Source organism: Apiotrichum porosum (assembly GCF_003942205.1).
Source record: "Apiotrichum porosum strain DSM 27194 chromosome Unknown scaffold_19, whole genome shotgun sequence".
NCBI classification, from domain to species: Eukaryota; Fungi; Basidiomycota; class Tremellomycetes; order Trichosporonales; family Trichosporonaceae; genus Apiotrichum; species Apiotrichum porosum.
The window spans coordinates 280073-306150 of record NW_021167126.1 but is presented as its reverse complement, the minus strand read 5'-3'; the positions used below and the strand labels follow the sequence as shown (position 1 = coordinate 306150).

At 58.3% G+C, this 26078-nt stretch overlaps 9 protein-coding genes and 2 non-coding genes across 11 annotated transcripts; 6 read left to right on the top strand and 5 right to left on the bottom strand.

The window, feature by feature from the left end:
- Window positions 1-264: 264 nt before the first annotated feature.
- Window positions 265-633, bottom strand: EHS24_003935 (uncharacterized protein; the record flags this gene model as incomplete). The annotated part of the gene is made up of 1 exon (XM_028619568.1): window positions 265-633. One exon carries the CDS (start codon window positions 631-633, stop codon window positions 265-267), a length of 369 nt encoding a protein of 122 aa, XP_028472141.1.
- Window positions 634-1860: 1227 nt separating this feature from the next.
- On the bottom strand, window positions 1861-2061 carry EHS24_003934 (uncharacterized protein; the record flags this gene model as incomplete). Its single annotated transcript, XM_028619567.1, has 2 exons — window positions 1861-1952; window positions 1992-2061. 2 exons carry the CDS (start codon window positions 2059-2061, stop codon window positions 1861-1863), a joined length of 162 nt encoding a protein of 53 aa, XP_028472140.1.
- Window positions 2062-2623: 562 nt separating this feature from the next.
- EHS24_003933 lies at window positions 2624-2727 on the bottom strand. Its single transcript has one exon. It is a non-coding gene; the product is annotated as a tRNA-Pro (tRNA).
- Window positions 2728-3138: 411 nt separating this feature from the next.
- Window positions 3139-4184, top strand: EHS24_003932 (uncharacterized protein; the record flags this gene model as incomplete). The annotated part of the gene is made up of 2 exons (XM_028619566.1): window positions 3139-3613; window positions 3724-4184. The coding sequence occupies 2 exons, from the start codon at window positions 3139-3141 to the stop codon at window positions 4182-4184; spliced, it is 936 nt and encodes a 311-aa protein (XP_028472139.1).
- A 2468-nt stretch (window positions 4185-6652) lies between these two features.
- EHS24_003931 lies at window positions 6653-6748 on the top strand. The gene has a single exon. It is a non-coding gene; the product is annotated as a tRNA-Thr (tRNA).
- A 246-nt stretch (window positions 6749-6994) lies between these two features.
- Window positions 6995-8737, bottom strand: RAB4B (Ras- protein Rab-4B; the record flags this gene model as incomplete). The annotated part of the gene is made up of 7 exons (XM_028619565.1): window positions 6995-7006; window positions 7425-7552; window positions 7717-7966; window positions 8260-8342; window positions 8446-8499; window positions 8632-8658; window positions 8704-8737. The coding sequence occupies 7 exons, from the start codon at window positions 8735-8737 to the stop codon at window positions 6995-6997; spliced, it is 588 nt and encodes a 195-aa protein (XP_028472138.1).
- A 164-nt stretch (window positions 8738-8901) lies between these two features.
- EHS24_003929 (uncharacterized protein) lies at window positions 8902-10200 on the top strand (the record flags this gene model as incomplete). The annotated part of the gene is made up of 5 exons (XM_028619564.1): window positions 8902-9000; window positions 9058-9278; window positions 9354-9885; window positions 10020-10076; window positions 10132-10200. 5 exons carry the CDS (start codon window positions 8902-8904, stop codon window positions 10198-10200), a joined length of 978 nt encoding a protein of 325 aa, XP_028472137.1.
- Window positions 10201-14289: 4089 nt separating this feature from the next.
- Window positions 14290-15014, top strand: EHS24_003928 (uncharacterized protein; the record flags this gene model as incomplete). Its single annotated transcript, XM_028619563.1, has 2 exons — window positions 14290-14786; window positions 14846-15014. The coding sequence occupies 2 exons, from the start codon at window positions 14290-14292 to the stop codon at window positions 15012-15014; spliced, it is 666 nt and encodes a 221-aa protein (XP_028472136.1).
- Window positions 15015-18910: 3896 nt separating this feature from the next.
- On the top strand, window positions 18911-20221 carry EHS24_003927 (uncharacterized protein; the record flags this gene model as incomplete). The annotated part of the gene is made up of 4 exons (XM_028619562.1): window positions 18911-18928; window positions 19192-19271; window positions 19394-19493; window positions 19814-20221. The coding sequence occupies 4 exons, from the start codon at window positions 18911-18913 to the stop codon at window positions 20219-20221; spliced, it is 606 nt and encodes a 201-aa protein (XP_028472135.1).
- A 913-nt stretch (window positions 20222-21134) lies between these two features.
- On the top strand, window positions 21135-24159 carry EHS24_003926 (uncharacterized protein; the record flags this gene model as incomplete). Its single annotated transcript, XM_028619561.1, has 5 exons — window positions 21135-21173; window positions 21229-21405; window positions 21525-23679; window positions 23744-23934; window positions 23989-24159. The coding sequence occupies 5 exons, from the start codon at window positions 21135-21137 to the stop codon at window positions 24157-24159; spliced, it is 2733 nt and encodes a 910-aa protein (XP_028472134.1).
- Window positions 24160-24330: 171 nt separating this feature from the next.
- On the bottom strand, window positions 24331-25936 carry EHS24_003925 (uncharacterized protein; the record flags this gene model as incomplete). Its single annotated transcript, XM_028619560.1, has 8 exons — window positions 24331-24824; window positions 24873-24988; window positions 25031-25241; window positions 25286-25466; window positions 25508-25665; window positions 25713-25798; window positions 25847-25858; window positions 25911-25936. 8 exons carry the CDS (start codon window positions 25934-25936, stop codon window positions 24331-24333), a joined length of 1284 nt encoding a protein of 427 aa, XP_028472133.1.
- Between the last annotated feature and the right edge of the window lie 142 nt (window positions 25937-26078).

Here is a 26078-nt window from a genome sequence, read left to right as displayed (position 1 = left end):
ACATCCAGCGACAATGACTCAACGCCGACGGGCCACCGCTGCTGTGGATCATCCATTCCCGCCTCAAAACGATGGCACACAGGCACCTCCACGGGCGAGGACAACCGCAGTGCCAGAATAGCGAGCTCCGACGGCCATACACGTCGCAGGCGGATCAATTGATGCATCTGCTTGGCATATGAAAACGAAACAGTCTTCACGTCGTCAGCCCCGCTTCCACCCCTCCCTAGCTACACAACAACACTGCAACTCACATACTACCGACTACTTCTTCGGCTTGGACTTTGACTTTTCAGCCTTGTGCCGGGCATCAGCCTTGACCTTGGCCTGCTGGGAGAGCTTTTCGTCGAGGTCAATGTCTTCTTGCTCGTCACGACTTTCGTAGCTGCCCATGGCGTTGGCCTCGGACCTTGCAGAGTACATGCCGCCGCCCGTCGACTCTGTGGGAAGAGCAGTGTCTTCGGGTCCCTGTGTCGCCATCTTGTCAAAGTCGTAGCCCTTGGTCGACTTGTCCTTGGCAGCGGCAGTCTTCCTGTCCTTGCTGGCTACGGTAGTGCTGGCAAACAAGCGTGTGGGCACTCCCATGGAGCGAGCACCGATAGTGCGAAGGGGACGGAGGATCGCTTGGCGCATGATGGTGTGGGTGGTGGGTGGTCTGATGGATGTAAGAATGGGTGGGCAGAGGGAGATGTTCCGCGGGGGGGGGTCGTGGGATGGGGGCCTATATACCAGCTGCACTGTTATAGGCGAGCGCGTGAGCCAGCCAGCATCGAGGAGAGTACATGCGTCTGTGGGAAACAACGGGGTTGAGATGCACTCCCCGCTGGCCGCTTTGGTGCGTTGAGCTTGTTTGTAGCCATCGTTAGGCCACAAATGACTTCATCGATGACGTTCCGTGCCATTCTGCGGGTACCATCCGCTCCTCATTGTGAGTGGACGTTGCTCTCGCTTGCAAAAGGTAGTCAACTAGCAAGTCACCTGCCTCGGCATGACAATGGCCTGACGTTCCGTGCTGACGCAAGGGGGGGTTGCAAGAGACTGGCCAGGTGATGAGTCTGGAGCGCATGGGGTCATGAACGGCATACTGACACCCCTTAAACTCCCGTGCACGGTAGGCAGTCTTGGCACACATTGTCGTCCCGATCTCCATGAGCCTTGGGCGAACCATATCCAAGCTGGGAGAGGAAGCCGTGGCCCCCGTGGACGTACCATTGCCGCAACTGCATATTGCAAAGTGTGAATCGAAGGTGCAAGTTGTGTTAGCAGACGGTGAAGTGAAGACGAGCTCCCAATCAGCGTGGCGATGTTTCATCGTGCATCACACATCACCTGCCTCTTAGACACGTCCGCGTCCAGCCAGGACCGGAGCCCACCCGTTCGAGGCCCCACATCCTCATCTGGGGCTAGGTCTCGGCAGTGTGCTGCTTTCTCGCGTCGCTCTTCCACCACCAGTATGAGACCGCGAGTAACTGTCTGAAGCAGTTGCGGCACAAACGGCGTCGTCTGCAGTAGCCTGGGGCCGTCAGCCTCAGTCATCAGTGGCAACCCAGTGTCACTCACTGCCCCCGTTTCTGAACTTTGCGTCTCCGAAGCAAGTCTGATCATATGTAGTACGGCATGCTTTGTGGGTAACGGTGGGGAATAACGTCCTAGTTGTTTCCAGAGACCGCCCGGCTTGCATGCGGCGAGGTGCGAATGAAGGGGCGGTGTGTGGTGATACACTGCGAGAAGAAGCAGACTGCCACGAGGCAGCTAGCAGTCAACGGAGGTGGTGTGTCAATGTGTAAACGTCGCAGAAGCATACGCGAGCAGACGAGTCAAGCCAGTCTGCAACTACTTGCATACATATGGAAGCGCCATTCAGGCAGCAAAGGGAGGCGGCGGAGGAAGCGCCTTGCCACAGTACGCGCAACGCCACATGCCGGGTGCAGAAAGTGAAGGGCGACACAGGTCTGTATAGGGGTGAGCATGTCTTCACTGCAACGACTCACGTCCAAAGTTGCACTGAGCGCGACAGATCTGGTACGGGTACGGGAGGTGTCCTGGACGAGAACCGTACATGGCGACGATGGGGGGAGAAGTCGACGAAAGAGCGCGACTAGGGACTTTTATCTGTAGGTACGCTGCTGTCGCGAGCTCGTCACTTGATCACTTGATCACTGACCCAGGCTCGCACCGAGTTCTCTGGTCGCTCCTAGGATCAAGCTATCTTCCGCGTTTGGCTGTGGGTAATTGGAGTGGCGTTGAGTCACTGCGCGGTCCGGCCTATCACCTTCGTTGATCCATACAACTGCAACAGCTTGATTTAATACCGGTGACTGTGGTGTTGACCGACCGCAGCCTCCAGCAGTAGGTCTGAAGCCTCAGGCAGCGAAAACAGTATGCTAGCGCATCAGGACAACCTGTGAGCCAGCACTAAGGATGCATAAACCGTTTTGCTAGTAAACAACTCACCGTAGTTTGCACGTCCACCGACGTCCCACCTTCCGAGGACCGCCGAGACGTCTTGCATCCACCGTCCAACACACCCCCAGTCCCCAAACAACCCCCTGACCTCAGGAAACATCCCACCAGCACTCCCGGCAAAAGAAGATGCACGAACAGCAAAAGATTCGTGTATAATGGGCCGCTCCGGGACTCGAACCCGGGTCGAGTTCAATCAAGAGCTTGTCGCTCTGAGCTTTGGTGAAGCCCGAAGAACCCATCGTGCCCCTGGACCAAGCAGCCGCGATGTTCTCCAGCATCGTAGCTACGTGGCAATGTGATCAGATAGCATGTAGAAGAAGAATTGGATGAAAGGCGGACGATTGAAGTTGGAGGTGGAAGGTGTTGGCGAACTGCGCCACATTGGGCCATGAGTTGGATTTAGAGACGAAAAACGTGGATGGGCCTGGGGGTCTCCCTTTTACTGTACCGCTCATGTCGACTTTTGCTTGTGGGAAGGTAGGTTCTACGTTTCTTGGGTGTGGTATGAGCCCCCAACTTGACAGACATGGAAAACAAGGTGTGGAAGGATGCCACGATGTGCAGCTGGGTGGCGGGAATTTGCTTCCGCGAATCGTTGACTAACCTTCTGTCTGCAGATCAGTCCCTCAGCCTTCCTTTCCACACCCACATCCATCCACAACACGTAACAACATGCCAATGGCCAAGATAGAGCCCCTCCCAGACGACAGCGGACCGTTGACAAGGTCAACCGCTCAGGAAATGAAGGATGACTGGGAGGACCAACACTTGGTTCGAGCCCGAGCCACGACCAGGGAACCTCCCCGACCTCGTTCACTTCGTCAACGAGTCGCGCACGGCGTTTGTGGAAGAGAGTGTGGACCCATCTCATCTTTCTCCAGTGGGTGTCGTAGCCGGACCATGTGCTCTTGGTCACAGCAGCTTCTGCCTCACACCGCCGACCTTGTCAAGCTCGCGCGGGGCCCCCACACCGAGCAGCTTCCGGACAGCTTTCTGCCCGTGTACACGACAGATGACCCGGCGCAGTCTGCAGTCAAGGACGAGCAGACAATGGGCTCCAAAGAGCTCAAGCTCTACATGAGACAGTCCAAGGTCTCAGTCAAGGTTTACCGGCGCGTCCTTGCAGCGTATGAGAGGCGACACCCAGGTAGGCGCCAGAGGGCGGCCGATCAATTCTGGAGCTCATGCCCACACAACCGATCTCATCACACAACTATCGCCCTCGCCTCGACCTGCAAGCTCTGGAACGTTGTCTAGTGTCAGTGGGCTGGCCCTTTTGGCTCAACTCGGCCAGGGGTGGCTTCCATCATGTCCCAGACAAGAGCACCTTCCCTGCCCCTAACCCAATCACGACACTGCCCACCAACGTGTCGTCTGCTCAACTGAACCATCAAGTTGAGAAGCTCGTCCGGTGCCCGTACGAGATTTGGTGCAAGGTGTCAAAATCGTCGCCCAGCTTCCATCCTTCGGCCATTGACACGGCGGTGGAACATATCATGATCCGACGCAGTTGGCACAGTGTACCCTACGCACTGTGGCTAGACGTCCCCAAGACATTACCCCTCAGTAGGCGTACGGTCGCATCCCAAACTGTGGCTATAGAGGTGACAGATCCGGCCCAGGCCCGACATTTGACAATGCCTCCCAGCATCACACTCATGGCAGCACTCGGCCACCAACAAGAGTCGGCCCATGGTCATAAACGGCCCTATGCTTGACTTCTGGAATCTCGACCTAGACCACATTCCTTTCCTCATCCTTTCTCAGCCTTCTCGGGCAGTCGTAGGAAGCCACCCTAGTGTTCCTCAACCTCACCAAGCTCCTCGCCGAGAGACTTACAGACAACGCCTTTTTCACCGGTGGCAGACACATGCCATGGCGGAAAAATGGAGCCGTATTTACGTGGCAAAGCACGCCGCCATTACAAGTTTCCCGGCCGGTTTCCCCGTTGGTCGGTGTGGCCTCTGTGGACAAGACATCCCCGGACAGCTACAAGGCCGTGGTCGCCGGGACTCACCGTAGACGCATCAAGTATGCAGCGCGCACTGGAAGCGAAAACTCATTCAACTGGATGCTGTCACGACCCGGCGTCGGTCACCATACACTTCCACTGATGTCCATGAATCAATATGTGCATATAACATTCTCCAAACCCACCAAAATCTCTGACAATTTGGCATCTACCCAAACCATCTCTAAAATATTACCAACGATGCTTGGCGGGTGAGAAGTTGACGGCCATCAGTGGCTGCGGAATCGGTAAAACAAAAGAAATTATCCGCTCGAGGGCTTCTGCAGCGCTCTCCATCACCCCGTACATGTAAGCTCTCCTAGAAGCTCTCCTAGAAGCTCTCCTAGAAACTTCCCGTTTTGTCTCGCAGACACCAGATACACACCTCCTTGTGCTTGGTGTGGCCTATCATGTACTGACATATGCCTGCTGGTCAGCGTTCCGGCTCCGTAGCGCGACACACCACCATAATTGTTTCCGCTGTAATCGCCAGAGCATGCGGGTCGAGGCTCCATGGTGCAGAGTGTGTGCAAGGAAAGAAGCACTGCATGTGCAAGCATGCGTTGCTGATATGAATGAGCATCACTGCTCCTGCCGCGAACCCCTGTCAGAACCCATCCGTTTTATCGGAGACGAAACTCCGAAGGGGAAGCATTCGACACGGCATTGATGGGGACCACTCGTTCGTGAGTCGAGTGATGTGTGGGAACACCTTGACCGCGGACACCGGTATGTGACGTATGATACTCGTGTGCATAAGGGTAGGTCTATGTAGTGTATGTAGTGCTGTAATGCTGGCCTTCCAGCTTTTAAATGTGCAGTCGGGGGGGCTAACCTCGCAGCCTCGAGAGCAACGGCTTGCGCATAGGTCGTGTGCAGTATGCGCACTCCCAACGGTTGTTTCCATAGTGCCATACAAAGCAGATGGGACTGTATATTAGAACTAGTCCAGTTGCCATCACTTACAGCCTGCATTGTTGCCGGTCATTACTTGGCCCGAACAAATATCGACTCTGCCCATTGTCGCGTGATGGCTACTGTATGTGGTGATGGGTGGTTTTGTGTGTGAGTGAGTGTGGCGAGAGACTCTTGGTGTAGCAAATGTGGACCGCAGGGACAAGCAGTGTACAGTCTCTTCCGAAGGTCTGGGGTGGTTATAAAGCATCTCATCAGCTTCGAAGCACAGCTTCGCTTCTTGCATCACCCCAGTCTCATGTCCCATCACGGCGTATGAGAAGCATCACTTGTCACAGCTCAAGGTCCCTTTGGTACCTCTCCTTATGGCCCGTTACATGTTCATCACTCTGAATCTTCAGTCGTTGAGCGTTTCATGGGTGCTGGGTAAACCCGACCAGTGGTTTCTCGTACACCAGTTCTCGTGCACCAGTTCTCTTGCACCAGGTTGTCACTTGGTAGCCGGGGCTCATCGTTCATGGGTCACCATCAAGCACCACCAAGCTCCACCATCCCGTTGCGCTGTAGACAGTAAGCACAGACGTGCTCGCTCCGACTGTAAAAGTATATGTACTGGCAGGGTTCTGGAGTGGGATCAGTATGCAGGGAGACATGGACCCCGGACTACCACTCTTCTTGCCACCCCATCACTGATCACTGACCCCTTTTTGGGGTCCGCGTCACAGACTGGGAATGCCAGCAAAGGACACCACCCTCGCTCGGATTTCGCACCGGGCATTGCCATGAGACTTACCACCACGGTTCATACCGGCCACGTCACCGTCGCACGGGACCCAAAGACCCACGTGGGAGGTGTACGTTTTCCACGGGATCTCGCCGGCTGAGTACGACATGTTGTAAGTGTCGTGAAAGGGGGAATCAAGGTCGATAGATGTGCAAGATGTTTGGTGGGATAGAGACGGCGACTGGGGGTGGCAACATTTGGGCCGTGAAGGGGAAGAAGCATGGCATGCACTGCGAAGCCTGATGGGAAGCATGGTGAACTTGAGAGGGGGCTCGGTTATCTGGGTCAGACCGTCCGCTGTCCATTGTTTGTCCACCGTCGGTCCACCACTGGTGGATTCGGTTTGCCACCCATATTGTCTACTCGTCGGACTGCTACACCACGAGTATTCGCATGCTGCAGCGCCACGGACCAGTGCTCGGTCCAAAGGGGAGACGTCTGTGCAACCCTATACCATCAGCGTCAAAACAACATTGGCCTTCTTAGTTCAGTGGTTAGAATTTTTCACTAGTACTTGGCACTCGTTGCATACTACGATGAAAGGGTCACCCGTTCAATTCGGGTAGAAGGCAGTACACCATCAGGTGTTCTCTTTTGCATCCATTTTACATGTGCACAGAGATGTAAGTGTGAATGGAGTGTTGCATTGGGTTTGCAAGCATGCCCTCCCGTAGGCGATTTTTGGTGGAGACGATCTTGGCGTGTGACCGGCCACAGAGATGCGCCAGTTGTGGAGCTGCTGTCTGTCGACCGCCGCCACCGCTTTCGCCCTCTTGTTGTGGAACCTAGCCGTGACGGTGTTCCCTTTGGGTACACGATTAGCTGTCATACTTGGTATCAGCAGCGTGGTTGGCACCAGTTTGACATGTGATCGCACCATTGTCGTGCTTTATCGCCAGGCAACACGGAATCCCGCAAAGCGGTCACCTGTCCCCCGCCTCCACCCTCCACCTTTGAGCCTCCAGCTCGCCAGCCAGTCTACCACACATGCCCATCGTCAAGCGTAATATAGCGCATACATGATTAAATACACTGGAGTAAGACAAAATGGGCGGGCCTAGCGGGCCCACAAACGCCAACTGTGCGATAGGTTGTAGTCGTAGATATCCCCTTCTAGCACGAACAATTCCGATTGCTGCCTACGAGCTCGCGGAGGGACACGCTATCCCGCCTCCTGCGGCGAGACCAAGGCGCGCGCAACTGGCTGCTACTTCCAACGGCACGTAGCTGACGCTCCCCGTAGCTCACTCCTGTACCGGGCCCGTCCGGGTCCAGCGTACCGGCATCGATCGCGTCGAGGATTGATCGTGCGGCCAGGAGGAAAGGAGTGGAGGCGTTCTCGCCCGTCAAGGACGAGGTCTCGACAAAAAGGAGGCCTGGGTAGGATTAGCGGGTGGTTGGACGTGGAGGGAGAAGAGAACTCCGGTGCGTGCGGACAGGCTTGGCAGAAGCGAGGGCAAGAGAGCCAGCTCAGCAGTAGCACCGTGGGGTCGAGCCCCCGTTTCGCCGATTGAAGCAACCGCACATTCTTGGGACTCACCATTCTCCTGCGCAAAACGCTCTCCCTCGGCATACTCCACCTCCCTGTCCTCATCCTTGTCCTTTTTGTTACCAACGAGGACCAGGACGAGATGCGGCGACGCCAGGGCGCGTGCATCCGCAAGCCACCGGTCCAAGTTGTCAAAGGTTGACCGCCTGGTGATGTCGTATACGAGAATCGCACCGGCGGCGCCGCGGTAGTAACTCCTCGTGACGGACCGGAAACGTTCTTGGCCGGCAGTGTCCCAGAGCTGCGAGTTGTCAGTTGGACGTGGGGCACGAACGCGAGGCGTGGAGGCGGAGAGCGACGGGGAAGCCGGTGTCACGCCGAGGTGACGCAGAGCGGTCCACCCCCGGCGCCAAGTGGATGTCGTGCCCGCTGCCAGTTCAAAGACCATGTAGGATGTATGCACTGGCGTACTGGCGACTGACACGGTGCTCACACACGTAGGTGGCACTGGAGCTGCGTTGAGCTGGCTTCGCAGCTCCGTCTCCGCGGCGTGTGCGGGACGGTCCATGCGCATCGGACGCTCCCGGGACTCACCTGCAACTTGACGCTGCGGTCGCCGATGCGCAGTGTACGAGACGAGAACTCGACGCCGATAGTGTGTGCAGAGTGCTCTTTGACTGGTGAGTGTCAGCAGCGCAACCTGGCAGTGGGTGCGCTCCGCCGTGGGGCAACACGGGGCGATGGAGCGGCGATGGCATTAGCCATAACCCAACAACGTACAGGTCTCGTGGATGCACTGGTAGAGGAGACACGACTTGCCTGTCCCGGCCTCGCCTGGGGAGCGGGGGTCAGCTCAGATGTTACAACGCCGGGTGGTGGGACGCGCGCCGAGTGCTCCTCGGACTCGGCCCACGAACGCCGCCGCGCGGACCGCGCGGGCGGCGACCAAGGCCGCGGATAACGCACCGATGACGATGAGCTTGAACAGATAGTCTGCAGCAGTGAGCGGCGTGCTACGGGCAGCGTGAGGGGACTCACCATAGGCCTCTACGAGTTCTGTCCCTTCATCCATGGTGGTTGGTGCGATGTGGGCAATGACAACATCATCCTGCCCTTGTTGGTCGTCGTAAGAGTCGCCGCCGTCACCGCGTGAAACCGTGGGCCCTTGTTTTTCCGCATCCCATATATTATTTCTCCATTGTCCAACAACAACCGCGCAACCGTCCAATATCTCACATGGCCACACCGCCATCGCGCCCGTCAAGCGCACTCGAAGCTCGTGCGGCAGCGACGACAACACCGGACGCCGCGTCTACGGGGCAGCTAACCATCGAGGTGCGTGACCTGGTGTGACCACGGACTGTGACCACAAACTGACCATCCCTTCTATAGCCGCAAACTCTGCTCATTCTGGTCGGTCTACCGGGCGCGGGCAAGACGACGTTTGCAACTGCATTATGTGCTCTCCCTCCACGTCTTGGGAAGAGGACATGGAGCCGTGCGAGCCAGGACGACTCGCCCAGCAAGCGGCGCGCGGAGGCCGAGGCGGCAGCAAGGGCTGGCTTGCGCCGAGGAGACAATGTGGTCGTGGACAGAGTTGATTTTGACCCAGAGTGAGTTGGCACCGGTGGCAGAGCAGGCCATGTCCGGTAGCGCGAGCTTCTTGTCGACGTGCTCCGCGCTGACAGCAGACAACGAGCCCACTTTATCACCCTCGCCCGTGACGCCAACGTCCGCGTCTTCTGTCTTGTCCTCTCCCCTCCCCTTGCGACACTGCGTCAACGTCTGTCAACAAGAACTGGTCACCCGACGCTCCCCGACGCGCAGACGGCGCTTGGCGTGCTCGACCGCATGCGCTCACAGTTTGTGCCCCCATCGCGCGGTGAGGGTATCGACCGCACTCTGACCATCACGGCTTGGGACGAAGGTGTCGAGGCCGTGCTCGCCCGACTTGAGGATGGCGTCGCCGACAAGGACCTGCCGCCCGCGGCACGGAACACTGCCAGTGGAACTCGGGACGGGGGTATTACCGTGGTGGGAGGGGCAATGGCCAGAGGGGATACTACCGAGGAGGGTATGCGCCGCGAGCCGGGTATCCAACACCTCGAGGCGGGTACGCTGGCAGCGGCGGCTACAGAGGTGGTGATGGCCACCACGCCAGGGGGTATGAGTTCAATGGAAATGCCCCCAACACTGTGTATGCCAACGGCAACACCTATGGTGCGCGTCAACCACCACCAGCGGCAGCGTGGCGTACGGACGCAGTGCCCTACGTCCGTCCTCCGGCGGGAGCACACTCGGCGCCGCCATGATAGGAGCGCCGAGGTGTGATTTCAAGACATGAGTGAGCGCAGACGCGGAGGCACACGAGCACTGCGCCAACTGGTGGGTGGGCTGGAGTTCTGATGGAGGTAAGTATAGTCCAGTCGTGGGGTACTCTGCACGCAAGATGAGCTGACGCCGCAGGCGCAACCAGTCGGATACAATGTCGACATCAACGTGTCGCGACGCGTCCCACCCACTTGTGCTACATGACGTTAACGGTCTCGTCATTACACCATCCATCGCTCCCGACAAAACCGACGCCCGTTAACCCGATACCCACCCACCAGCGTCGACGGTCGTTCGGGCAATGCGTCGGGCCACCCTGATCCAAGCATCCAGCACACGCCCATCCGTTTCGGGCTCTGTCACAGGGATTCCACGTCCTTATCTGGAAGAGAGACGGGCGTGATGGGGCATCGATCGCGTCGCGTCGCGTTTGTTCCAAGGACGGCGTGCAGAATCGTGCGGAGGGACAAGACATGAAGACGCGTCCGCAAACACGTTGACTCCAGATGGACCGTACTAGTATGGGTCACTGGCGGTTTCACAACGCCGCCATATGAGAGGAACGGTCAAAGCGACCATGCTGGAACTGTCAATTCACAACCTGAGACGACCATGAATACCTTTTGTCTGTTCATTTTATGGCTGGCTGGCACCCCAGCCCCAGCCAACACCATTCAGTCCGCGATCAGATGGGACGGGTGGCCAAATGCCCAACAATGGATCCTGTGATCCATTAAGCGTCCGATGGTGAAACGGCAGTGACTAGCCAGAACGACCGAGTGGCTGGGGGGGATCTTGGTCCTAACCCGACATGGGCCCTGATCAAATACTGACACGCTGACACTGTCATGGAAGCACTAGCAAGATGTCCCCCACTACTCTGCGACGCGCGTGGTTATACCGCAGATTGCTTTGGTGGGACAAGCAACATTACACGGTTCGCGTTGGAGTTGAACTGCCTGAGAGCCCTAGCAGGTAACAATTGTGAGGGGTGGTGCTGCAGTGGCTCGACGTCTTCTACATTTTTGTATCGCTCGGGACATCTAGCTTGTCGAGCGTAGCGTAGGTTCCTCGACAGTGTCCGCGGAACAGAGTCGTCGATAAGCTTTGCACAGAACCAGACCGACGCCGACCTCGTCAGCTGCAATGTGTCGGTCGGGATGGAGAGGAGGCAGTCATCATCGGGGTCACCAACTACAAGCACACCGTTGATGTGATCAGTGAACGCGCACAGCTCATCGGGTGCCCGAAGTAGGGTGATGTTGGTTCAGAACCGGTGTGCGAAATCTGTCTCAGAGCTTTAATCTTTGATCATCATTGAGCAACCGGACAATGTGGTGCGTGGGGCAGTCGTTGCTGGTTTGCCCGCCGCAACAGGGCGCGACGAGTGCTTGAAGAGGTGTTTTTGGCACCTCAATTAGACTTTCCAGTTGAATCTTTCCTAGCAGTGAAGAGGCCACAGCGTGTTGCTGTGACGCAGAGTGACGCCGGTTGAAGAATGGAAGGCCTGTTCGACGCGACGTCACCACTCTGGCCACTGGCGACTGGAGCGGTCGGTCACTTCCTTTGCTTGGCGGGGCTTTGCTTGTATTGTGGGGCCTTCGCACACTTTAAAGCCTCTCCCGTCATACGGTTTGTCTCTGCATCTCCTGGTGCACCCCGTAACTTGGCTCTCGACCGCCAGGGCTCAAGCCGGTTCAAGCCGGCCAACTGTAGTATTTTTGATTCACGGCTGCAGCCTATTCCAAAGCCTTGCCGGTCAAAGGAACCCGTTGTGGTATGTATGCCACAGAGAGCGGAGCGTGTACGTGCAATTAACGTCAACACACAGAGGGATGGAGGGAGAGATGGACAGGGAGCTAGGGAGCCAGTACACCGAAGGTTTGGTGCCCGTTGATGTTGTGTCGGACACTCTGTGGGTCCTCCGTTTCAGCAATTCATGCCTTTTCAGGTGCAAAGGTGGTTAGTCAGGTATATCAGGTAGCGAGTGGTGTGCTGGCAGTGCTGGTTGTGCCAGAGTAGTGTGGACATGCACAAGCACCTGTCACCGGGCCACCGGGATTCCCAGTTGCTGCCCTTCCCGCAAAACGGCATGGTAGGCACAGAGCCTCCAGGCCTCACTACGCTTTTAGCAGAGAGTCGGGCAGAGACTCTGCAAGACCAAGCTGCAAGCTGCGGCTGGGAACTGAAAGCTGCCACCGGGAACGCTGCTGGTGTGCTCTTTGCAACGACGTACAGTATGGAGTCAAACTGCCCCTCACGACTTGCGCTGAATATGCAGTGCCTTGCTTGGCAGGTGGTGTGGTGCTAGCCTGCATGTATAGCTAGTAGTAGTGTTAGTAAGTTGTTTTAATTGTTTGCTTGTGCGCGATTGCGTTTGGGCAAGAGGCAAACAGCAAACAGCGACGACCAAGGTTTTGGAGGCGAGGAGAGGGATAAAGGGAAGAAAAAACGCGCTACGGGTCTTTAAGGTGTGCGATCGGATGCTGTTGAACGCACATCTCTCGGCTTCTTGCGCGAGACGACGTGTTGTTTGTGGCGCCGACCTGGCCAACGGCCACCTGGGGTTAGAAGCATGGGACAATGCCCGGGGATTCTCACACTAGTGCGCATGCATGCTCGTCCAGGAATCACACCAATGTACTGCACTAGCGAGCCAGCGGCCATACGGCCAGCAGGCCAGCAGGGATGGTCCAATTCATGTTATCCAAACCTGAAGGCGTTTGGCGGAATTGCGCTGCGCGCTACCTGTGCGCTCCAGCACCGCAACCCTATTTGACGTCTGTCCTTTGTTCACGCGCTCTCCGCCTTTGCACGCTAACACGATATCCTTCGTACCAATGTCCCAATGTGTGTATAGCACGTTGTTTATTGCCTCGCCGGGAAGGTTTAGGAGGGGACTGGTAGAGAGGAGAGTGCGAGGCGCCAACGCCAGATGGGGGGAAAGAGGAGCAATAGAGCAGCCACATGAACCTGCACAGACGGCTCTAGGGGGGGGAGGCTTGGCCTTCCTTCCTGCAGTGGCAGGCAGTGCAAGTCGACGGAGACAGCGGTGCAGCCCACGTCGCAACACCCACCATATCTCTAATGTTCGCGGGCGGTGTGGAAGAGACCCCCATGCACTGGAAGAGGTAGATTGTTGTTGTTGCTTCAAGGCTGAGAATCCCCCCCCCCTCTGGCCTCTGGACAGGAGCCGAGACAGACTGCATTGACACACGCTATGCCGCGTCACTACTGAGCTACTGAACGATCAGTCCGCCCCAGCACTGCGTAGAGTGCCTATCGCTGCATTCCAGCTGCGCTCGGCAAGGCCGGCGGCAGCGACGTGCGTGGCGCCGCCGCGTTTCTGCCGGTCACTCCCCCGCGGCAAAATCAGCCCGGCGGGTGCGGGTTGCGAAGCTTGTCGTTGTAAAGGTGCCATGGGAAAAGGGCAGAGAGCATGTATGCAGTGCTCATGCAGCGCTCTGTTACTCCCAACCGCATACACATGTTGTGCAGCCTGTGCATAGACAGGTGGCAGCATGCACTGTGGACGAGAGAGGTGGGAGGGGGCAGCGGGCATGGCGTGCCAAGGACATAGCAGGCGCGCAGGCGAGCGGTGACGTCTTCCACTTGGATAGACTTTGCGCTGGACCCTGCTGCCCGGCTGGGGTGGCTGATTGCTCGCTCGGCTCTCGTGTCGTGTCGCTTGCGAGTGCGCGCGCGCGTGTAGTGAGTGGGTTGTTCCCTGGGTGCCAGCGCGCGCCAGCAGTCCACTGTGCCTCGCCTTTCCACCCAGGGACCACACCATCAGGTTTTTTTTTGGTGTCGCTCGTGGTCCCTTTCAACGCATGCCGGCACGCCGTCCCAGTTGAATTTTGTGGTTTCGAGGGTGGCAAACAGAGACCACAACCCCCCCACCCCCCACCCGTGTCCCCGCCCTGGCGGCGTGCATTCTGAGCCTGGAAGGACGAGAGAGGGTCCCGGGGGGTCCAGCGATGAGCACATGTGGTGGGTTCCACTGCGCAAAAGACTTAGATAGCATCAATGGCCAGCCCCTCCCCTCCCCATCTCCCCACGCAACATCGTTCGTTCTCGCTTTATCACTCCCCACTCCTTCTCTCATCTATCGAGCCCCATCGCCGTTCACTCTTGCCACTCTCTCCACCACTATCAGCTGTCCCCCATAACGCCAACTCCGTGCCACCAGTCGCCTATCACCTTCCTGCTCGACACCCACTGGCAGTCGACGCCTATCATCCCTCCCCCTAATCTTGTCACCCTCCTCCCACCACCAATAACACCACCACGACGATGCCGCGCCTCACGCACGGCTTTCTCCTCCTGCTGCTTGCCCTCGCAACAGCCACCTCGTTTGTGGCCGCGTTCCCCGCTCCCGGCGGTGCCAGGCCACTGCAACCCATTGCTGTCCGCGCTGCCACTGCGGCGGCCGCAGCCCAGTTGAAAAAGAGCGAACGCGCCTACTTGCAACCAGCAAACATTCGCAAGCTTGAGGCCCCAACAAAGCTCCAACCCCGCCAGGCCACTCCCAGCAAGCGTATGGGCCAGCGCAGGCGCAACGTGAAGCGCGACACTGCCCCCAAGAAGAAGGATTACTCGTCCTTCCTGTGTCCCGGTGGTGCCGTGGCTTGTCCTGTGGTCGACGACCCAGAAGGCATCACTTCCGAGTCGGCCGCCACTCTGGAGGCGTCGCTCACTGCACTGGCCGACTGGTTCCGTGTGGGATTCGAGTGCATCGAGCTGGATTCAGAGCTCAACCAGTGTGGTGGATGTCTCGCTTTGGGCAAGGGGTGAGTTCAATAGTTGACAGACGTGTGTGCAGATGGGGTGCTGACCACTTGTTTCCCAGTCGCGATTGCTCTGCCATTGACAACGCTCGCCATACAGGCTGCGAGAAGGGCACATGTGTCGTCTTTTCGTGCACGGCCGGCTACACCATCAGCGACGACCGCAGCACATGCGTCCGCAGCCCCGACGAAGCTGTCTCGGTGCAGCATTCGTTTGGTCGTCTCATGTGAGCCAGCCTTCTACACGACCTCGTCCCCTAGTCACACCTATCGCCTCTCGCATCGTGGCATACACCGAAAGCTTCATCCGAGTCCGAGCGTTCATCACGCCTTGACGAGGAGGCTTAGGTTCAGCCCTATTAGACCCACAAACGACCCAACCCTTAGCACGACAAGCCTATCGCACTCGTCCACCTCACCACCACATTGCATTCCTGCGGCTCTCACTCGACGACCAAGAACATTTTAGCATTATATAGACATTACATTCCCGCCCCTTGTTTCCCCCCCCTGGCAACCGCGATTTCCGTAGGATCGTGGTGTGCCCAGTCTCCCCCAAACCTACCTACCCACACCCACTCGCCGTGTCATGACACTCGGTGAACGGACACTTTGGACCCTTGTGTATGCCCGTCAGTAGTATATATATAGTGTAGGCGTCATGCCATGTCATAAATGACCAGTACGTTCTGTCCAGTGCCACTCTTCCCAACCGACCACGACCCACCCCAGCCGTCACCAGCGGGCAAGGCCACTCAATGCACGCGACTGTTCGGCAGGGGCCACAACCCACAGATCCACAGAAACGCTACCCCTCGCCACCTGGTTTCAACACACTTTGAATACAATCCACCGCGGCGGGCGCAGTCCATCCGCCTCACGGGCGGCCTGGCATGGCGCATACCCGCCAACAACCTAGGACTTTTGCCTCTGCAGAATAGTTCGCGGGGAGGCCATGTAATCGAGGCCGCGGGGAGGCCGGGGCTGGTGCGAACAGAAGGAGAGCACGATGAATTGGGTGCCGCTGCAGTCAGGAGTGATCAGGACGGCGCTCAGCCAAGCGACGCCACATCGCACATGCAACGCGTCGTGGTGGCTCGTTCACTACCACAAGGCTGCCGGTGTACCTTTGTCTCTCTCCTGTACTCCTGTACGCAGCAGGCCGAGGCGCATCTCGAGGCGTTCAGGTGATCAGGTTTTGGATGTTTGCCAGCCGCAGGCAATCTTCCATGTGTGGCTGATCCGAGCCAGCTGGCCCGCTTGATCGTGCGCAGGTTTGGACGTCTGGTACAGACATCCTGCAGGCAATGTTGGCGCCTAGAAGGCATTTATGCACGCGTCGCAAACCGCCTCCATTCCTGCCCCTCTCATGGTCGGTGCGTTCGCCTGCCCGTGGCGCATCTCTACAAGTGGTGCTCGACGACGAAGGTGGGCACAGATGAAATGCGGCGCAGTGCTAGTGTCAGGACGATGCAAGCAGACCCAGATCTGAGGCCATCTGAGGTCTGAAGACAGCATCTCGGTACGCGACAGCGACCCTCGGCGCGTCGCGTCGCGCGGAGCGACGAGGAGCTTGTACTCAAAGGTCGCAACCACCCACAAGGAGACGCGACGCAGACATGAAAAAGACGCGTGCAGAGACGCGTCTGATCGTCCAAAACGCCACTCATAATTCAGTCGCCTCCAGCTCCATTCCACTGTATGGCCGATGGCAGCAGGTACGACGTGTACGATCGTGGCGTATCCATTTGTGGTCAAAGCCGAGGCATGCATGACGGATATCTTCCGATAATGTGCTACTGCGATGCGGGGGTGCGCATGACAATGCCAACTGTCGTTGCAGAGTGGGTGCTGATTACCAACATCTCATGACCCGCCCCAAGGCTTAGATCGGACGTCCAGGCGCGCGCGCGCGTCGACAGTGTGCGTCTTCAGTCTCCCTGGAGGATGCATTGTGCGAGTGTCTATCCGTCTGAGCGGGTTTAGCAGCTGCAACCTGTGCTATTGCACAAGACACTTCTGTCACGCGGTCTGGGTTAACAACAGCGACGACACGTACCAAGTCAAGGGAAGCCAACCTCTCCCACACAGCCTATCTGGATGGCTCTGCGAAAGCCAGCGTGGTTGGATGGACCGCACGAGGTGACTGTGCTGACAATCCGTGTTGGACGGCTTGAAAGGCCATTCACGGAATAGCATGTGAAGCTCGTCTGTGCTGCATTCGATGTCACGCGACCCCCAATGCCTTTCTTCATCATGCACCACGGAGTTCACTCCCACAGATCCACAGAAAGTGATTTCGTCCCCAGAGAGCAGGACGGAGTCGGATCTGGGGATCCAGTAGCACCAAGATTCCGTGAGCTGGTCCTGCTGGCCTGCTGGGCTGTGTGTTGGGAGTTTCCACAGCCGGAAGGGCAGGCAAGGCAAGCATCGCTGGGCCGACATCGCTTATCAGTAATGGACCAAGTGACGACGACCTGCCGTAGCCGCACGGATCGGTAGACCCCGATCGCCACCAAAAAATGACCATTCGGTAAACGAGGTTGCCGCAGACAATAGATAAGTGGCGCAGCGGACTGCATATGGCTTCGCCGTCCTATCTGACGCGAGGATAACGGCAAGGCATGGGTGGCGGTATTGGCGACAAGAGTGGCGACAATGAGCGCAGATATGAGGCCAGACCACATCGAGAGTGAGCGATATTGACAGAGCACGTCTTGTCATTCCTCAACGTGTGCGGAGTGACGTTGCTCCGCCTCATCTCGACACTCGACGTGACTGCCACCGACCAATGCCATCGACATGCTCCACTCCCCGCAGTTTATTTCGTCCTCGACGACGAATATGCTGCCGGTACAGACGTCGACGTGTCCCTCCGGATGGAGACGTCGACCTGGTTGCAACCGACCCCCCCATCACGACAACGTCCGACAGTAGTTTAACAGTGGTCGGAATGTCCCCGGTTCCTGCCGCAGTCCGAAATGTCCGAGACACAGAGATACTCATGTACCGTCCACACCTCCAGTATGTGCGCTTGGTGGACTCGACGAGTGGGCAGTGGGGGGAGGTCGTTGGCTCACGCATATCACCATGACATATCGTGCGTGGGCTAGCAGCTGTGTGCAATATCCGGACCGGGGCTTTTTAGCTGTGCGGGTTATACATTGCAACATTGTCGTTATGCAAAACGGGAATCCGACCCCCACAGTCACAGTACATTCCTTGGCAATTGGCGCGGCGGCGGTTTGCTCGTCTTCCCGTTCGTGTGCCGGGCCCCTAAAACGAGCCACGTATGTATAGCACTGCCCCGCGATGCACGCTCGACGCGCGCTGCTGCAACACACGTTCGCAGGCCATCAGTGGACATTCCGACCCCCCTTCCCCCAGATGTCTACGGCGGGGCCGGTAATGGGATAAGTGGCCTAAGTGGAGACCGGTGCTGATTTCATTTCTCAGCTCAGCTCTGGCTCTTGGGCCGACCACTTTGTGTCAGCGTGTGCTGCTGCTCTTTGTTCTCGTGAGAACAGAAACAACAGAAGATGGAACATCATTCTTGTCGTGACGAACCGGGGGGCACGCTTTTGGTGTGAGTTTGCTTGCATGCCCCCGCGTCTCAGATGGATCAACCACTAACACACAATCACAATTGGGCCCGCTTTCTTTGGTAAAGCGACCTTGTAAACGATCAGTATCAGTTGGGACAGTACAGGAAATGAGGCCGGTTGGAACATGATGGCGACGAAGTGATCACAGAACCACAGTAGATGGGCCGGCCGACGAGATTGAGCCGCCTCCGCCGCCGCCGCAGCGGCGGCGGTTGTTGATGAATGAGATCTTGGATCTGGGTTGTGTGTCTTGGCCCGGTATGCAAGGCGACACACGTCGCTCTGGGTAGGCCGTACTCGGGCCGGCTATATGCTATGTACAAGGCGAGGGGGTATATGTGCATATGTGTATCGCGAGAAATGCAAGCGCAACGGGGGCAGCCGGGCCTGCACTCTGTGCGGATGGTCGGACCGGACCAAAAGGAATGGTAATCTCCACTCGTTCTCTCTTCCACCCATTATCTCTCTCCCCCCACCCCCCCCCGGCTGGTCCGTCGTGTACTGTTGGTCCCTCCCCGCCCGATGACTGCAGACTTCAACGTGAGTGCAGACACATACACACCCCTCCCCTGCACCACCACACACTGTGTCCTCGCCCCGTCGGCACTCGTTGTCGCCATCTCAGTATAGTAGACACCGTTGGAGGTCCCTCCGGGGAAATACGTCGAGAGCAGTGAACAGGCGGTGGGAAATGGGCCGCTTCTGTGCCCAACGTCTCTCTTTCCAACGCCACCGCCATGTATCCCCGCCATGTCCCACCGCACCTGCGCAATGTCAAGAGCTGACGCTTTCTGTCTCTGCAGACTCTGAACGTTGGAAGCCCAACGCGTGCGGCCCATGTCCACCGGTCGCTCAATACAACCCGCGCACTGGCGGATCCTGGGTGAGTGTCCCCCACTTTTGGGGTTGGGGCGCGGCTGCCGGGGCAATAACCGCGCTTCGGGTGATAAGCCCACATCTCCCCCCCTTGTCCGTCGCCAGCTGCTGACCACCGTCTCCCTATAGCTATGCACACGCAGTCATCTCGCAGTATGCACATCACAAGCTGGGCCGTGGTCGTAACAAGCCCCAAGTACAGGCCAAGCTGGAAGGGCTGGAGCGTGAGGTGAGTTGGAGTGGCGACACACCCGGGGCGATTGGAGTGGCGCCATCGGCCCATGACGTGCGAGTTGCGTAGCGGCCACTGGCTATAGACTGCCGACCACACTTTGTCCACAGCCTCGCAATGATGCTGCTGCCGTCGCACAACATCGGTGCGCGCTCGGCGGCGCTGCGCTGTTGTGTTTGTTGTCAGTCGTTGTTGGCTCGAGTGCATGTCGCTTTTCCGCGCCGCTCCTGTCGGCCCGAAAGAAAGACAACATGGCGCGATCGAGGCTCCACTCTGCGTCTCCCTCCCCGGCCAACGTTTGCTGACGGCGTTCCAAGATGCCCCACTTTGCCAACACGTTTTGCACGGTCCGCGACGAGCTTGGTCTCGCTCCCTCGCGTGTAGTCTCCCGCCGCCCTTCGGGTGCAGGCGAGCAGGTCCACACTGTCGCCGTTGCCGCCAGCACCGCCCAGCCCGCTTCGATAGCTCCCTTGCTCGAGGTGCCCCCTCCCCCGCCTTACCGCGGCAAGGAGTGCTCATGCGAGTGCACATGTGGAGCTTCACGGGACCGTCAAGCTGGACCCGGCGAGCGTCTGGGCGAGAGTTCGCGGTCACGGTCCGGATCGGACAGCTCGGACAGCTCGGGAAACGAGACGAGTCCCACCAACTCGTTGCTGTCGCTCCACGCCGTCCCACATGTTCTTATGGCTACACGCGACAGGAGTGAGAGCAACGCAAGCGGCTGAGCAGCCCAGCGTGGCGCAGCGGAAACACGGGAGATGGGAAGAGATCGGGTGAGGTGTGTGTGCAGTATGCGGGGGGAAAAGCCAGCAGGACAAGAAATGAAACGTCCGAGACGTACACGACTGGGATTTGTGTGTTGTCCATTTGAGAGGAGAGACTGTGTCTGGATTATATAGCTACGAGACGAGAGACGCGTTGTAGGAGAGTGGAGTGAGCTGTTTCGACAGCGATGTCATGTGAAAAGGGCATGGCCCAAGTGATGGTGTATATCAGTGTCGTTGACGTTGACACGGGGCAACTCATTGCCTCGTTGCCTGCTGAAGTCGTGGTGTCTGCCTCGCTCGCCCGACTCATCGTCCCTATCCCACAGAAGAGGGCCGATGACCAAAGTGCTGGTTGTACAGACAATTCATTGGTGTTGTTGCAGCCGGAACAAAGCGTTGCCTGGGGTCTCTTTTCTTTTATTCTCTCCCCCGCAAGCGACTGTTCATATGCTCTGCTCGATGAGGGACATCTCTTTAGCGCATGCCGCCCGATGACCTCCGCTCACGGTCCCGCACGCTGCACCCACTTACAGAGACGACGGCCCGACCAGGCAGACGATTGCTGTGCTCGCCGCCGCCGCCCGCCCAACAAATGCTGCCATCGCCCTCAGATGACGTCTATCCTATTTCCGTCATTCATCGTTTCACTCTCCCATCTCTCTCCATTCATCTGTGCTGTCATCCTCCCATCTCCATCACCACCAGCAACGACAGCACCAGCAACCACATTCACAGCCGCTGCAACCCCCACAGCGAGCTTCCCCCGCTCTCCTCATTCTCTTCCCCCCCACACACGGCCAGCCAGTCGCCATCGACTGCGCACTCGTAGACACACACGCACGTCCCGACGACTTTGTCCGCATCTCCCACCATGCCTCAGGCTCGCCGTCGCGTGCCCTACAGCAGCTTGGTAAGTCGGCCTCTTCCTCTCTCTCATCCATTGCTCCTTCTAACATGCCCACCAGCCCCCTGTCGGGCCGATCAACGCAGCACAAGATGTGCTCTTCTACCTCTCGTCCGCCCGTGCGTGGAACCAACCCCCGTTCGCGTTCGCCATCTTGAAGAGCTACTGCGACCTCAAGCTCGCGAGGGGAAAGATGCTCAATGACCTTGATCAAAAGCTCAGCATTGTCGAGTCTCAAGTGAGTATGAACAGCATGTAATGTGTGGGCAGGGGTCGTTCCGAAGCAATGAGAACCGCCGCCAACACGCCGTGGACGCCGCTGTCCCCTTCCTGCCGCCGCCGCGCTGACGCCTCCAGCTCGTCCCCCACTTTGAACCCATCGTGTCCGAGATTCGCGAGTACTATGGTCTGCCTGTGACACACATGATGCGCGGTGCCCGTCTCGCTCGTATGTCCACCACCGGTGGGTCCGGCGGCGGGCCCACTGCCAGTGGCGGTACAACGTCGACGGGTACACGCATCACCCGTGCGTCAACCACCACGTCTGCAACGACAACTTCGAGTGCGGCGAACCGCCGGCCCGCAGTGACACGCCAGGAAACTGGGGATGGCGAGCTCCCACCTCCTCCCTACGCGCCGACGGACCCAGACCCCGAGTCGACGGCGATGCTCACCGTTATGCAGGCGAGCGCCGTCCCAGATGAAGCCCCTGCACCACCCCCGGCCTCACCGCCTGCGACGTCGCCCGCTAACCAACGGGCGACGCTCGGCAGGATACCCAGTGCCTCGGCATCCCTGCATGGCCGGACACCCTCGACCGCATCGAGTTTCAACCCTGGCACGCCCAGTAATGAGCATGTTGGCCAGCTCAGTGGCGACGCGCCGCGTCCGAACGACTTCCCCGCGACGCCGGCTGCGCGCGTGGGCAACCAAACGTCGCCGCCTTCTGGTGCCAATGGCTCCAGTGGACAAGGGCGTAGCGACAGTGAGGACCCAGACGTGCAGCGTATCCGCGAAGAGAGCGAACTGGAGGAGGCCATGCGCGCGTCGCGTGCCGCCGAAAAGGAGCGTCTCGAGTACCAGCGCGCGATCCAGGAGAGTATCGCACAGTACGAAGAGGACACGATGCTCCGCTCCGCATCGACGGCCATGTACCAATCCGAGTCGCCCGCTGGTCCCAGCACGCAACGTCCAGGTGCGGACGATGGCGTCCGCCGCACGTCCTCCTACCACCCTTCGGGATCGGCGCCGGTCGGCGCGATGCGCCGTACTCAGACGACGCACCGTGGGGCGTCGCAGACGAGCAACGACGAGGACGACCTACTCGGCCTCAGCAGCGAGCCGACATACACCGGAAGCGGCAAGGGCAAGGCTCGGCCAGCCACCACTCACACCGAGTCACTCATGGATTTGATGGAAAACGTCAGCTTCAGCGTTCCACCCCTTGAACCGACCAAGACTGGGCCAATGTCTCCTCCTCGCCAGGCAACGGTCCAGGTGCTTCCCGATTCTCCTTCGGTCATTGTCCCTCAGAGCACTGGCATGCAGAGCAACAACCCGTTCCTCAGCGAGGCGGAGCGTCACCGCCTGAGCCAGCAGCAGCAGCCAGCTGTAGCCAGTCCCCCTGCGGACCATACTCCCCCGCACACCGAGTCTCCGCCCATCACTCTCGGCCACGAGGAGCGCGTCGGGTCAGTGTCCTCGTTTGAGCGCCATTACCCATCGCTTGAGCGCGAATTGCCGCCTATTCCGACGGACGACTACGCCTCGCCTGATGGCCCGCCTCCAGGCTGGCAGGGACCTCCCCTGTCGCCCATCACCGAAGCGACTGCTCCTCGCCCGCTCCCTGTCCCCGGCCAGCAATATCAGCAGCAGACCGTCCCACCTGTGCCTCCCCTCCCCAGCCGCATGTCCACTAACGGCGCCGGCATGGTTCCTATCCCTGTCCCCATGCCGCACGGCGCCGAGCCCATGACTCCAGGCTCCCACTTTGTGGTTAGCAGTCCGCCACAGTCTCCCGGCATCCACACCCCGACGGTCACCGCTTTCCCTACTCCATACGCGCACAGCGGCGGCCTCGCACCGGCCACGCCGCCACCTCTTCCAGCTCGCTCCGCCTCCCCTGCTCCGATCCTTATTGGCGGCGAGAACGCGCTCGAGATGCTGCGCGAGTATGACACCGTCTTCCTCGTCGATGACAGTACCTCGATGAAGGGGGAGCGGTGGGAACAGGCCAAGACGGCGATCATGGGTGTGGTCGCGCAGGCAGTGCGGTACGATGAAGACGGTATCGACGTGTACTTTCTCAACTCGAAGCGGGTCGGCAAGGGCCTGCACAACACGGCCGACGTTGAAGAGCTGTTTGCCGGGCTCGACCCCAAGGGCGCCACGCCAACGGGATTGCGTATCGAGTCTATTTTGCGCGACTACATGGCCCGCCTGGAGCGCAGCGTCACCGACGACAATGCCGCAGACATACGCTCAATGAACCTCATTGTGGTCACCGACGGCGGTAAGTGAAAACACCACATTCCTGATACCAAAACAAGGAACCCATGACGCTTATCTGACGCCAGCGTTTGCCATTCCCGTCCTCCGCCGTGCCCGATTCACAACTGATCCTCTTGAACGTGACACTCTTTTGCGTACAGCCCCCACGGACGACCCGGAGAGCGTGTTGATTTCAATTGCCAAGCGTCTCGACAGGGGCGATTTCCCGCTCAGCCAGGTTGGCGTCCAGCTGTTGCAGATCGGAGACGATACCGATGTGAGTGCGGGGTTTGCTGTGGCCGACTTTCTGTTTCCTGTACTGACCGTCTAGGCGCGTGAGGCGCTCCAGGAGCTTGACGAGGGTCTCGCCCACGCCCACGGGGTGCGCGACATGGTCGACACAGTTCCTTATAATGGCCAGGAGCTGAGCGCCAACCTCATTGTCAAGGTCCTGTTGGGTGGTATTAACCGCAGGATCGACCGCAAGATGCCCGTGCTTTGAGCGGGAGGATTAGAGGAGGTGTGAGGTATCTTTCATAATTCACGACAAGACCTGGCTAGCAGCCTGGTTGTTCATGTCTAATGACCCACGTCTACTGTTGCAGATACACATGCAGCTCTCATGATCGGTATGCATACAACACAAAAAGGCTACCTCGTCGACGTACTGCACTCAAAACTCCATGGTCTCCTCCTTGACCGGCCTGCGGGCACCACGCACATCCGCCATGATGGCCTTTGCATGGCGCTCGAGCATTTCGACGTAGGGCTTGAGAGAGGTCCTCTCGTAGTCTTCGGGAATCTTGCCTCCCGAGTCGGCGGCGGGGGCGTTATCCAGCTCGACCAGCAGCTCGCCGACATGCGGCACGGCCTCGGGGTCAAACTCGTGGGCCCTGTCCGGGTCGATGGGGATACACACACGACCAGTGCCCGGGTGGACACAGAACGGCGACTTTAGCAAGTGGTTGCGGTGCTTGGAGACTTCGGCATCGATACGCGGGTAGGTGTACTGCAGGACAATGTCCTGCATGTACTTTTCGTATTTGCGGTACAGGGTGGGGTTGGAGGTCTTGTATGTCTTGATCATGCCCACAATGTCGACCCACTTGTCCTCACTCGAGCGGTCGGGGCTGGACTCCCACAGCTTGCGGAGGGATTCCGTGACTTCTGCGAGGGGTTAGTTTGGTCTGGACGCAATATATATCCTAAACCCACCTCTGTTGGCTGGGAGAAGCGCCAGGAGCGTCTGCCATCCCTGGTCCGACTGGAAGCACTCTTGGTCACGGAGGATGAGACGTGAGAATTCAGTCCTCAGGTCGTCCAGTGCATCTCTGCAAGGGAGGTCAGCAGGTTCCAGACCTAATGGGACTCACTCAAGTGCCGGGTGAAGCTCGCCGTCGTCCTTGCCGTTACGGACGTTGACCTTTTTGACCTGCTCCTTGCTGCCCTTGATAACCTCCAAAAAGGTGACGAGGGCACGGCGCTGGTCATCCGTGAGGTCAATGGCGAGAGTGTCTGAGATCCAACAATGGATACCACGGCGACCAGAGTAGACCCAGAGGAGGTGCTTGAAGCCGAACGTATCTGGCGGGGTTAGAATAGAATCAAGCCAAGGACCTAATACCTACTCCTGAGAGCGTTGTCGAGGACCTTGACAGCAGCGGCAATGAACCCCCAGCAACGCTTGCAGATCTTCTTGTCCGAGCAGCAAGTACGGACCTCGTCGTAGTCAGTCATGTCGATATCAAAGACGAGCTCGCGGCGCTGGGGCTGGAGCGCGCCGGCGGGAAGGGTCTTGCGGTCACGGGGCTGGTTGGGGGTCAGACAAAGGAGGACAAAGTGGGACTCACCCTCGCGCTGTACTGGGGACCAATCTCAAAACGTGACGGGTTCAGGCGAAGCACCTCCTTTTGGAAGTCGTATGCCGTGTTGAACGAGTTGTAGCGAATATAGACGTCGTTTTCGATCGTGAAAGCAAACTCGCGATGGGTCCAGAGCTTGCCGGGAACTAGAATCTTGGTCAGCGCTGTGTTGAAGAAGAGCCGAAAAGCCCACCGTCTGCTTGGTTAAGCCATTTGAAAAGGGCCTTGTAAGGAAACAGACGCCGGTAAAAGGCGTTCATGACCTGAGGAGAGCTCGGGCTGGGAGGTCAGTGTAAAGGCCCAGAAGAGTGGTTGGGGTGTGCGTACTCGTAAGCCATGCTGCGAGAGGTCAGCTGTGTTCACCGGGAGTTTCCAACTAGGCCCTTCTCACCCTTGTTCTTTAGCGGAGATGGCCATGGTGAGAGCGAGAGAGATGGAGGGATGTGGGATGAAACAAAACAAAACAAAACAACGTCCAGATGATGTCTCTCTCCACTTCGCACGACGCGTTCAACGCCAGGACGCGTCCGTCATATGACGGTGTCAATTTGATTCCGCT